Source organism: Neoarius graeffei, chromosome 12 (assembly GCF_027579695.1).
Source record: "Neoarius graeffei isolate fNeoGra1 chromosome 12, fNeoGra1.pri, whole genome shotgun sequence".
In the NCBI taxonomy this organism is placed as follows: Eukaryota; Metazoa; Chordata; class Actinopteri; order Siluriformes; family Ariidae; genus Neoarius; species Neoarius graeffei.
The window spans coordinates 65538623-65552202 of NC_083580.1; the positions used below are offsets into that span (position 1 = coordinate 65538623).

At 41.4% G+C, this 13580-nt stretch overlaps 2 protein-coding genes across 2 annotated transcripts in view; one reads left to right on the forward strand and one right to left on the reverse strand.

Moving 5' to 3' along the window:
* Window positions 1-515: 515 nt before the first annotated feature.
* On the forward strand, window positions 516-6441 carry rab39ba (RAB39B, member RAS oncogene family a). Its single transcript, XM_060935176.1, has 2 exons — window positions 516-730; window positions 6015-6441. The coding sequence occupies exons 1-2, from the start codon at window positions 516-518 to the stop codon at window positions 6439-6441; spliced, it is 642 nt and encodes a 213-aa protein (XP_060791159.1).
* A 1147-nt stretch (window positions 6442-7588) lies between these two features.
* The window catches only part of slc7a3a (solute carrier family 7 member 3a), a 30605-nt gene continuing 24613 nt past the window's right edge, over window positions 7589-13580 (reverse strand). Inside the window, exon 12 of the mRNA XM_060936252.1 lies at window positions 7589-9935. Within this exon, the coding sequence (XP_060792235.1) occupies window positions 9802-9935 (134 nt within the window). The 3' untranslated portion in view covers window positions 7589-9801. The remainder of the gene's footprint in view (window positions 9936-13580) is intronic.

The following is a 13580-nucleotide window of genomic DNA, read 5'->3' on the forward strand; positions in this document are numbered from 1 at the left end:
TGTGGAGTTTGCATGTTCTCCCCGTGTCCGCGTGGGTTTCCTCCGGGTGCTCCGGTTTCCCCCACAGTCCAAAGACATGCAGGTTAGGTTAACTGGTGACTCTAAATTGACCGTAGGTGTGAATGTGAGTGTGAATGGTTGTCTGTGTCTATGTGTCAGCCCTGTGATGACCTGGCGACTTGTCCAGGGTGTACCCCGCCTTTCGCCCGTAGTCAGCTGGGATAGGCTCCAGCTTGCCTGCGACCCTGTAGAACAGGATAAAGCGGCTAGAGATAATGAGATGAAATGAGATATTTGACCATGTTTCTGCTAAAACATTATCGAGGCAGGCTAGGACTTTATCCAGAAAGCCATTAACAGTGTATCATCTGACCCTTCAAAAACTACACCACAGTGGGCCTAAGGGAAAAAAGCATGCAAAATATCATTTTTATTTACTGCTTAAAGAAATTATAGTACTGTATATTTCTACTAAAAGCATTTTAACCTTTTTTAATCCATAGATCTCATGAGATATGGAAGCTATATGGCTATACCAGTTCCGACTGATCGTCATTGGCGACTCGACAGTGGGCAAGTCTTGCCTGATCAGACGTTTCACAGAAGGGCGTTTTGCACAGGTGTCTGACCCCACCGTTGGAGTGGATTTCTTTTCCCGTCTAGTGGAGATTGAGCCAGGCAAACGCATTAAGCTGCAGATTTGGGATACAGCTGGACAAGAGAGGTTCAGGTATGACTGATGCATTTCGGTGACACTTTGTGTATCATGGATGTGAGTACTGTAGAACCTGAGTAAAGTTCACACTGGTGTCCTGACTCGGCTGTGAAATGAAAATAAGGCATGCGGAAAGCCAGACGTTAGTATACATACTTTAGGAATATCTTATAAGCTTTTTAGTAGGAGTGGTCCAAATAGGAAGTTCTGTTTCCCAGAATAGTAAACCAGTATAACCCACCATGACCCTGACCAGGCAGTTACTAAGGATGAATGAATGAACACTGTACATTAATGTATTTCCCCAGTTTCTCTCCAATTTATTCACCTCCCACACCAACCTCTGTCCTGTCATACCACCAGGTGAGGAGGGCGAAGGTTAGCACGTAGTTCCTCTGAGACATGTGACGCCAGCCATCCACCTTTGCACCGATGCTCGTGTTGCGTCACAGGACAATGTAACACACTTGTAGGAAAGCGCTGTCTGCCCTCTTCCACATTCACGAGCTCACAGATGCCGGTGATTACTTAGAGCAGGGGTCATCAAACTCCGGCCCGCAGGCTGACTCCGGCCCCCCAGTCCCTCTGCCCCCCACCACTTGAACCGGCCCTATGAGGCAATCCCCAAAAATGGTCATGGCCTATTTTTTTAAATTGCTTTTTGGCAAATAATAACATGTCTGCATCTTGTATTTTGTTGATTTTATCAGTTAAATCAGTTGATATTTAGTTATAAAATGAACTATTCATATTTTCCGAATTTTCGTCATAGCTCGCGATCAAGCAGTGACAGGCAACGCACGCGCAGAGAACTGTCAGTGTTCAGGACAGCAAAATGGCTAGCGATCAGCGAAAAGTTGACAGAGAGTGCAGAGTTTTTAAAGAACAGTGGACCACCGATTATTAATTCGTTCGGTGTAAGGACCGTGCAGTTTGTCTTGTATGTAAAGAAAGTGTGTCGGTTTTCAAAGAATATAATCTGCGTCGTCACTACGAAACCCGCCACAAAAAGTATGCTAGTTTGCGAGGGCAAACAAGAGAAGACAGGATTCGGAGGATGAAATGCGGACTGGCTGCACAACAGAATGTATTCCTTCACCAAACCCAGATCAACCAGGCTGCTGTCTGAGCTAGCTATAAGGTAGCTCACCTACTAGCTACCCATGGAAAGCCGTTTACTGATGGGGACTTTGTTAAAGTATGCATGCTTGCTGTGGCCGAGGAGGTGTGTCCCGACAAGAAGGATGCACTCAACGCGGAGAGTCTCTCCGCACCTGCTATGACCAGGCGAACCGAAGATTTGGGGGACAACGTGTATGACCAGCTGAATGAGGAAGCGTCAGAATTCGAGTTTTTTGCTTTGGCCATGGATGAGGGCAATGACGTGCAGGACACAGCACAACTGCTGTGATCTATTGATCTATTGCTCATATTATTATAATTTCACTGTTTTTTTAAACGTATTTATTTTATCGGCCTATTTATTTGACCTTTATTAAGTGCTGCACACGATTATTATTAATATTATTCATAATATCAACAGGCCTACCTACAATTTATAATTTTCCACTCACCTTTGCCAGTGTCAATCACCTCAACTAGGCAGATGTTTCTTACCTTGACAGCTTTGATGTTATTTTTATTAGAAAATAAATAAATGGAATATGTGTGGTATTTCAAATTAAAACAAAGTGTGAAGACTCGATTACTACTTTTGCAAACCACTAGTAAAGATAAACAAATATGTGCCAGGAATCAAGTGTTGATATAGTAGTGTGGATATACCGGTAGTAGTGGGGATATAGTAGTGTGGATATAGTAGTGGGGGTATAGTAGTGGGGATGGCTGTGCCAGGCTAGTAATCTCTACTACACAATGAGACCTGCTGGTGGTCATATTTGTCTGGGTCATACAATTCTATATTATATAACTGACCCGACCCCGGCCCCCCATCACAGTCAGGAACGACAATGTGGCCCCCAGAGAAAAAAGTTTGGTGACCCCTGAGTTAGAGACACTGCGATTGTCGGGGGAGAGATAGTATGCTATCCCTCCCACCCAGAGAATCAGTTTTGCTCCCTTGGTTCTTCCGATCTCCTGACAATACACTAGAAATTCATGTTAATGAACGTGGTCTTTGTTTGTCCCACAAGCTTCATATCTGAGCACTCTTGTTCCCGCTTGAAAACAAAAACCTTGTCCGGCTTTAGTTGTCGCTAAATGACTCGTGCGCCTCCTGTTCATTTCTGTATTTATATCTATTTATTTATCAGTTCATATATATTTGGCCCACTCTATAATTGCAGGTACATTTCAAGCGTCGACTCTGTGAGTCACCGTCAACTCTGTTATCGTTAAACTGGGCAATCCGTTAACAGAATTGACAATGACCGGGTTGACATTTTCCACCATTTTGTGTCTTAACTCCACATGCTAACCTCAAACTAGCTACCAGATGGCATGAATAGAAACAGAATTTTATGGATTTTAATCATATTATTGTTTTTTTTTTAAATGATTCACTCCAATATCACAATAACAGATTTGACGAATAATTAATCTACTGTTGGTGTATAATATTTTGTTCAGATTAATGAGAGAATAAACATAACATACTTCACTGCCTTTCTAAATTTTCCCGTCAGAGGAAGTGAAATCACTCAGTGCAGGTGTCGTGCGTATTATTAAAAGTCTTTGTGGATTTTATAACAGAGTTGACAAGAACGTTGGGACGGATTTTAAAAAATATATTTTTAGTGCTGAAATTTCACATAATACAGAAAATAGACTTCCTATGGAATTGATTTTATAACAGTGAATAGAATAAGCCCCAAAAAACAGATGGTTAGACTGAATCACTTCATGTTTATTCGAGTTGAATGGATGAATCAGGAGTCGAAGACAGCCAATAATGTGGGGGGAGGGGTGGGAGTCATTTAGTTAATGTTTTATGGATAAATTGGGTCTAAAATGTACATCAAGCATTGCTATTGGTGAAGGTTTGTCATCATTGTTCAAAACTGATTCAATAAAGATTTCTTTTGTGGAAAATAAAAAGTTTATCTCTGAGATGCAAAATGTACCCTGAATTCTAGAATGACCCACATGCTTGTTGTCAGCTTGATTCTTCTTTTCCATGTTCGAAGTTGAACAATTATCAGCTTCTGCTTGAAATTCCACTCTCCTTTTATTACTTTGTTAAAAGACTTGGACTTTATACCGCCATCAGATCAAAAATTTAAGAACAATCCAACAATGGCATCTTGGATCCATGCTCAAGATTAAACAGGATGACTCCATTACAAATGATGAAGTTTTAGAACGCGCTAAGTGTGAAGACAAGACTTGAGAACATGCTTATAAGAAACAAACTGCGTCGGGTGGGACATGCTGCACGTTTGCCAGATGGCCGGTCAGTCAAAGCACCATTTTATGGTGAACTGGCAGAAGATTCTAGAAAGATCGTTCGTCCATTCCTTAGATACGAAAACACTATCAAGGATATTCTGAAACGTGGTGGTGCACCACGCACATGGAAGGACACTGTAACTGAGAGGCCGTGCGCAAAAAGATAGACGGTGACAGAAAGGAAGACAACAAAAGAAGAGCCAAGTGTCATGAGAAGAGAGCTTTGAAAGGAAAGGACATTAAGTGAATCGATGAACTGTCCGTCACTGATTGACTTTCATCAGGAACTTTCACATCCATATTTATAGCCGTTCGTATATGACTATTTACGACGTCTCTTGTAATCCCTCTTGTAAGTTGTGTTTACCCATATTGGGTCTTAGGCGTATATTTAACAATTATTCCACAAAATCGAGATGTACATGAGCTGATAGCCGACGAGGAGCGTAGCGCCGAGTTGGTTATAATCCATGTACGACGAGATTGTGGATAGAATAAAACAATTATTCCACTCATTCACTGGATTTTGAGAAACAGAGCATTTTTATTTTTTGCAAATTCGATAAATAAAAACTTTATAGAAAATGTCCGACGAAATCATTTCCGCTTAGGCAGACTTCTTAAAAACCTATCAATGGCTGAACGAATTGACTCTAGTGGGGTTTTTTTTTGTAGAAAGTGCCGTCTTGCTGCCGTGCCGAGGTATAGAATAGCTTTAGACGTTTATTTAATTCTTCTTTGGACATTTCAGTGATGTAAAGGCCAATTTATGCTGACAACGCAGTCCTCGCAGATAGCGTCGCAGACAGTGTCTGCGTAGCCCCCCCACCTTCGCAGACGATCTGCGCACACCTCCCAAAAATTGTGACCACCGCAGAAGCCTCGCAGACAGCGTCGCAGACAAGAGGGCTCTGATTGGTCCACTCTACATCCGCTGTACACGCACTTCCGCTTCCCTACTTTCCCGGTTTGGTTTGTTTTCACGACCGGCATTTTTAAAAACACGAGCGAAGATGGAGCAGCACAAAGAGCGGTTGATCGAGGAAGTGAGGAAGTACGTACATCTATACGACTCCAGTTCTAGTCATTATAAGTAACCGGAGGATAAACACTCCACTAACCACACCCACCAACTACTCCTAGCGATTTCGCGACTTCGCGCCCCCTTACGTTGTGGCGGTGAATAACATCGCGCACGCCTATTACTCCCCGCTCAACGATAAATTACAACTGTCTGCTTATAAGAAACAAACTGTGTCGGGTGGGACATGCTGCACGTTTGCCAGATGGCCGGTCAGTCAAAGCACCATTTTATGGTGAACTGGCAGAAGGTTCTAGAAAGATCGTTCATCCATTCCTTAGATACGAAAACACTATCAAGGATATTCTGAAACGTGGTGGTGCACCACTCACATGGAAGGACACTGTAACTGAGAGGCTGTGCGCATAAAACGATAAATTACAACTGTCTGCGAAAAGCTATCTGCGAAAGCCTTGTCGCAAGAGCATGCAGAGGCCTTAATTTTCAAACTTCTTTGACACCAGTCTAAAAAAATTCAACAAATTTTAATGCCTAAAGATGACTAATGTAAACAAACCGGCGAAATGACAGGAGCCATTTGTGAAAAATGCGATAATTTGTGAAAAATAAAAAAGACATGTTCTTGGCATCAAATACTTTGAGTAGTTTTTATTCCGTCCTTGGTTGGTTCAGCAACACGCGCCGCCATTTTGTTTTTCTCTACTCACAGTATATGAGCTGATATCCTAGTAGTAGAGTAGCCAGTCAGAGCGTGCGATTGCTCATATCCAGTGAATGTGGATAGAGTAAATATTTATTACCTTGATGCTTGATGGTTTCTGATCTGCTGAATGTCCCTTGTTTTTTTAGGTCCATCACGAGGGCTTACTACCGTAATTCAGTGGGCGGCCTGCTGCTGTTTGACATCACTAATCGTCGCTCTTTCCAGAATGTTCACGAGTGGCTGGAGGAGGCGCGCAGCCACGTGCAGCCGCACAGCATCGTCTTCCTGCTGGTGGGCCACAAGTGTGACCTGGAGCCACAGCGGCAGGTGAGCCAGCAGGAAGCGGAGAAGCTGGCGGCCGCCTACGGCATGCGCTACGTGGAGACGTCGGCGCGTGACGCTATTAACGTTGAGCGGGCTTTCACAGAGCTGACACGTGACATCTTTGAGCTCGTCAAACGGGGCGACATCACTATCCAAGAAGGCTGGGAGGGGGTGAAGAGCGGCTTCGTGCCCAACGTGGTGCACTCGTCTGAGGAAGTGACCAAGAGCGATCGCCGCTGCCTCTGCTGATCGACCGTGCCCTGCAGCTGCATCATGCTTCTCCTCTGCAAACCCAGTCATTATTGTGCTCCTTTAGCTTGGCCTCTTACACTGCCTGCTCAATCGGTGAGCTCCTGAACACGGCTGTATATAGCAGAACCAGATCCATTTTAGGACACGTTCTAGGTTCCTTCAACCTCACTCCTGAGTAGTTCTGCACAAACCCAGGCCTTCAGCCTGTTCAAATATCAGTTTAAAGAGAACAAAAGCCCCATTTTTAGTGAAAAGCAAAAGAGCTCTGGATGGACTATGCACAGAGTGTTGCATTAAGGAATGAATTGCCTCAGTGACCTAGTCATGGTCTTTTGAACCGAAGACGGGTTCACCCATCAGCGTCCCATTCTCCCGTAACCTGAATGATTTGTGGAGCCATGAAAAGGGAGAATCATATAAATAAACGCATCACCATATCTTCAGTTGCCACATTGTGTTCTACATTATTATGGTTATCTATTTGCTATTTCTCTCCTTTGAAACAAACGTGATCTGTTTTCACAGGAAGCATGCAGTGAGCTTTCCACTGAGTTTAATTGCTCGTCTGATTTGCAAATCTAACCATTACTGCTATGAATATAAGCAGCAGAACTTTGGTTATTCGTCAACGATGCACTCACGTGCGGAACCCTCTGACGTTTGACTCTTAATCAGGATGTCAGTTGGAACATTTCAGAGACGTGAAGGACAAGCGTAAGGCAAACACCGGGCACGTTCCGTTCAGAAATTTTACACAGCTTTTAAAACATCTTCGTTATCCTCACGATTATTCTAGCATCTTGTCTCTTTTCCTTTCTGATCCAGTTTTAAACGAACATTCGGAATGGGATCTTCTTTAGAGCTTTAACTCTTTCATATTCATTTAAAAAAAAAATAAATAAAAAATATTGTTTGACTATTAACCAATACATTGTCATTTAAACACATTCACAACTATTAGCTATGTATTTATTGATCTTGTATGAAAGATGAAATGTAATACCAATAAAATGTGACATGAAAGATTATTAATGAAAGGCTACATCCCATCCAAGTTATGTTTATTGTGCTTCAGGGCTCTGGGTATAATTTAATGGATTGTATTCTATTTGTCTGAACCTAAAATTGAATGAGTGTCAAGCCATTCAAGAATTATAATTTTATTTAAAAAAAAAAAAAATTTTTACATGACGTTTATTTACAGTGTACAAAATCCAGTGAGAAACAAAAAGTACAGATTTAAGTGAAGCTGAAAGGCAAATGGCTTGGTAGGCACAGGTGTCTCCGAGCCACGAGGATCTTCAAGGAGAAATTTTAGCTTCAGGCACGATTCTAGATCGGAGAAACCATGCCGCCAATCTGAAACGCCTGAAAGCAGCCGCTAAAGTATCTCAGAACACTTAATGTTTACATGTACAGATACAAAAATACATTTCTAAACTTGTAATACATGAAAACAGGAATAATTAGTTCAAGTATAAACAAAGAAAGAAAAGGAAAATTGTTAATATATCATGGCTTAATATTACACACACGCAGCAGTACATCACAATTCTACCAGGTTAAAAATAATTCTTTAAAAAAAAGATTAAAACACAAACACAGCAAAAAAAAAAAAAGTTTCAATGGAAACTAAAAATATATATTTTCCCCCTCCCAAGTATCAATATTGTGAGATGATACGAACCAATTCATTCAGGAACTTCACGTCCATTGTAGGAGTTATTTTTTTTATATATTTCTATCCACATTTACTGGATATGAGCAATTGCATGCTCCGATAGGCTACTCTACTACTAGGATATCACCTCATATACCGTGAGTAGAGACCCCCCCAAAAAAAGGAATGAAAGTATTTGATGGTTAGGCTACTCTAAGAGTAGGCTACTCTACTACTAGGATATCACCTCATATACCGTGAGTAGAGACCCCCCCCCCCAAAAAAAAAGGAATGAAAGTATTTGATGGTACAAACGTCTTATTTTTCAAGAATTATCATAGCATTTTTCACAAATTGCTACTGTCATTTTGCCGGTTTGTTTACATTAAGTGGAGATGATTGGACATTTTGTATAAAAAAAGGTTTTTATTTACTGAATTTACAAAAAATAAAAATGCCCCGTTTCTCAAAATCCAGTGAATGTGGATAGAATAACAGTTATTCCACTCAATCTCATTGTACATGGCTAACTTAACCATCAGCTCATGTACGACTCGATTTTGTGGAATAACATATTTAAAAAAAAAAAAAAAAAAAAAAAAACACGCACACACCCTCTCACCTTTACTCTTGATGTACACCAGCATACACAGTCCATAAGGCCTTTACATTCCAGTTTAAAATATATCTATCAAAAATTACAATTTTCAAAAAAAATTCCAGTGCATGAGCTTTCTGTGACTTCCCAGCTTTCCAAAACTTCCTGTCGAGGCTGTCTAGTTTCTTAAATACTTGCTTTTTTTGGTTATACATGGGCATTAACGTTTATTTAAAAAAAAAAAAAGTTATGAACTTACACAGCAGAACAAGAAAAAGTTGTTCTAGAGTCGCCTCACACACACACACACTTCCAGCTCACTCAGACGTTCTACAGTACTAATCATTAGTAATAGTCATCTCACATGATTTCGTTATCTCTAGCCGCTTCATCCCTCTACAGGGTCGCAGGCTAGCTAATAGTCAATGTGTATTTTTTTTATTTAAAAAAAAAAAAATTTAAAGAAACCATTCAAATCTAAGGTTTTTGCCTTAATACTGAATAATTGCTGAGACCAGTCAGAGTTCAATGTTAAAGCGTAAACAAGTGAAGTTGCAATGTAGCGAGTTAGTGTTCTGGAAGGAGTTGCTATTGCAGTTTGTACATTAGCCACTAGAGGTCACTGTAACATCATACAGAGCTACACATAACGTGGCTGGACCCCACTATGGACTTCGTAGCAGCTCTGTCCCAAAAGGGCTCCGAATGGTTTTAATAGACGACGTAATTACAGCAAAGTTACGGAAACAACTAACAATCGCCATTCGTTCGCAAATACCCTGTATACATTTAGCCTATGGTCTAAGACACACCAGCTTCTACAGTATGAAGAGTACACTACCTTCATTAGCTACAACACTGCTCGGATTTATCTGTACTGGACTATTACCATTCTTTACCATCAATATCAAGTAAAATCGTTAACATCAGATTGATTTAATGTACGGAGTACATTCTAGGTTGTTTTTTTTCCCCCCCTCAAATAAATGCTTGACCAAATGTATATAATAAAAGCTTGCGATTGTATAACACTGAATGTGTAATCTTCACAATGTACGTGGAGTACTTCATGGTCCGAGAGGAGCTGCTTCTCTGTTTATCAGGGAGACATGCCCTCCACCTCACTGTCATCACCTGCCAAGTAGATGGGGGTCTTCTTCTTCTTCTTTTGCTGGGTGCTGTTCAGGGCCTCACTGCTGTTCCAGATCCCATAGAAAAAGTAAATCAGGAAGCCTGGAAAGCAAAACATCAGGAAGGGAAGTCAGGAATAAATGAAGCTTCAGGTGTCATGATACATAACTAACAGCAGCCATGTTAAGGTTGCCATGGTGATGATAGATTTTTTTTTTTTCTGGTCTGGTCGAATGAGTTTGGTAGTCGCAAGAACAAAATGTCTCGATCTATTAAAAACGTACTGAACTGGCAACTTTTAACAAAGTTCACCTGAATTTTTTCCTCATTTTCTCTGCAAATGTTTGATAAATGACTTCATGAAAATGTCTCAAATGTCACACAACACAGATGCTCATACTGAACCCCACCCATGTCGTAAAGTACACTAAATCTGACTATTGACCTGTATTGCACTCAAACAATACAACTGCACATTACGGTGGTGCTTGAAAGTTTGTGAACCCTTTAGAATTTTCCATATTTCTGCATAAATGACCTAAAACATCATCAGAGTTTCACACAAGTCCTAAAAGAGAACCCAGTTAAACAAATGAGACAAAAATATTATACTTGGTCATTTATTTATTGAGGAAAATAATCCAAATGTTACATATCTGTGAGTGGCAAAAGTATGTGAACCTCTAGGATTAGCAGTTCATTTGAAGGTGAAATTAGAGTCAGGTGTTTTCAATCAATGGGATGACAATCAGGTGTGAGTGGGCAAACATGTGAGTGAGATACACATGTTTGTGGAAGTGGATCATGGCACGAACAAAGGAGATTTCTGAGGAGCTCAGAAAAAGCGTTGTTGATGCTCATCAGGCTGGAAAAGGTTACAAAACCATCTCTAAAAAGAGTTTGGACTCCACCAATCCACAGTCAGACAGATTGTGTACAAATGGAGGAAATTCAAGACCATTGTTGCCCTCCCCAGGAGTGGTCGACCAACAAAGATCACTCCAAGAGCAAGGCATGTAACAGTCGATGAGGTCACAAAGGACCCCAGGGTAACTTCTAAGCAACTGAAGGCCTCTCTCACATTGGCTAATGTTAATGTTCATGAATCCACCATTAGGAGAACACTGAACAATAATGGTGTGCATGGCAGGGTTGCAAGAAGAAAGCCACTGCTCTCCAAAAAGAACATTGCTGCTCGTCTGCAGTTTGCTAAAGATCACGTGGACAAGCCAGAAGGCTATTGGAAGAATGTTTTGTGGACAGATGAGACCAAAATAGAACTTTCTGGTTTAAATGAGAACTTATGTTTGGAGAAAGGAAAACACTGCATTCCAGCATAAGAACCTTATCCCATCTGTGAAACATGGTGGTGGTAGTATCATGGTTTGGGCCTGTTTTGCTGCATCTGGGCCAGGATGGCTTGCCATCACTGATGGAACAATGAATTCTGAATTATACCAGCGGATTCTAAAGGAAAATGTCAGGACATCTGTCCATGAACTGAATCTCAAGAGAAGGTGGGTCATGCAGCAAGACAGACAACAACCCTAAGCACACAAGTCGTTCTACCAAAGAATGATTAAAGAAGAATAAAGTTAGTGTTTTGGAATGGCCAAGTCAAAGTCCTGACCTTAATCCAATCGGAATGTTGTGGAAGGACCTGAAGCGAGCAGTTCATGTGAGGAAACCCACCAACATCCCAGAGTTGAAGCTGTTCTGTACGGAGGAATGGGCTAAAATTCCTCCAAGCCGGTGTGCAGGACTGATCAACAGTTACCGGAAATGTTTAGTTGCAGTTATTGCTGCACAAGGGGGTCACACCAGATACTGAAAGCAATACTTTTGCCACTCACAGATATGTAATATTGGATCATTTTCCTCAATAAATAAATGACCAAGTATAATATTTTTGTCTCATTTCTTTAACTGGGTTCTCTTCATCTACTTTTAGGACTTGTGTGAAAATCTGATGATGTTTTCAGTCATATTTATGCAGAAATATAGAAAATTCTAAAGGGTTCACAAACTTTCAAGCACCACTGTATTTGGTGTTTTACTGCCTGAATCCCCCCCGAAAAACCAAAAACAACCCATTTCAATTTTGATCCTTGCAACACATTTCAAAAAAAGTTGGGATGGCAAAGTATTTACCACTTTATAATGTTGCCATTCCTCCTCACAACACTTAAGAGGTTTAGGGACTGAAGACACCATATGAAGGGTTTCAGGTGTTATTTTGTAAAATTCTTCCTGCAAACAGATCTTAAGGTGTGCAACAGTACAGAGTCGTCGTTGTTATATTTTTTGTTTCAAAATTCTCCACACATTCTCTATTAGGCACAGAGAGGTCAGGCACCCTCTGCTTCCACAGCAATGCCTTTGCAATCTGTCCAGAATGTGGTTTTGCATCGTCCTGTTGAAATACCCTTGGAAAAGAGGTCATCTTGAAGGTAGCGTACATTGCTCCAAAATCCCAATGTACTTTTCTGCATTAATGCTGCCATCACAGAAGTGTAAGTTAACTTTGCCAAGGGCATTGACACAACCCCATACTATGACACACCCTGGCTTTTGGACTTCTTGTTAACAGTCTGGATGGTCCATTTCTTACAAAAAAAAAAAAAAAAGTGCCTGAAATACTGAGTCATCTGACCACAGTACACGTTTCCACTGTGTGATGGTCCATCCCAGATGCCTCCGAACCCAGAGAAGTCAGCAGCGCTTCTGGACACTGTTAGCATAAGGCTTCCTTTTGCACAGTAAAAGTTCTAACTGGCATTTTTGGATGTAACCCTGTATTGTAGTGCTTGACAAAAGGTTTACCAAAGTAATCCCGAGCCCATGCGGTTATATCAGCTATAGATGAAGGACAGTTCTTGGTGTAGTGCTGTCTGATACCCCTTTTCCACCAAATCAGTTCCAGGGCTGGTTCGGGGCCAGTGCTGGTGCTGGTTCACAACTCGTTCAACTTGCGAGCCAGCTGAGAACCAGTTTGCTTTTCCATAGCTTGCGGGGCTAAGCGGAGCCACGTCATTACGTCGCTGCATACGTCATTACGTCGCTGTATACGTCAGTTACGTCGCTACGTTTGCATAAACCTTGGCGCGAATATCAAAGCAAAAAACAACACGGAAGAAGCAGCAGCGGCAACAACAATAATAAATGACTTCGCGTTTGTACAGCTGTTGCTTCTCATCGCTTAAAAATGGCGATCTTTCGCGGTCTTGTTATTGTTGTTGGTCTTAACAACTCCGCCCCCCCCGCTGACGTAAGCAGTTCTTTCCTCTGGCCCAGCAGAGAGTTGGTGCTAGCCTGGAACTGGTTTTTCTGGCCCCAGAGCCAGTTCTTTGTCAGTGGAAACAGAAAACCCGGTTCCAAACTAAGCACTGGCCCCGAACCAGCCCTGGAACTGCTTTGGTGGAAAAGGGGCTTGAGTGTTCAGCTTAGGCTTGCGCCCTTGCCCTTTACACACTGAAATTCCTCCAGATTCCTTGAATCGTTTAAATCACATTATGCACTACAGAGGGTGAAATATCCAAATCCCTTCCTATCCTTCTTTGGAGAACATTGGTTTTAAACAATTTTCTCATGCATTTGTTGACAAACTGGAGATCCTCTACCCATCTTTGCTCCTCAAATACTAGGCTTTTCCTAGATACTGATTCGGTACCAAATCCTGATTATAATCACCTGTTGACATCACATCATTAGGGTCGTATCTCACTGGGCTGCGACACCCTGCGACTA

What these genes read in the sequence shown, in the direction of transcription:
- rab39ba (XM_060935176.1), top strand. Translation starts at nt 516, where the DNA reads ATGGAAGCTATATGGCTATACCAGTTCCGACTGATCGTCATTGGCGAC. An exon ending in GCTGGACAAGAGAGGTTCAG is followed by an intron (nt 731 to 6,014) that starts GTATGACTGATG and finishes TTGTTTTTTTAG; the next exon opens with GTCCATCACGAGGGCTTACT.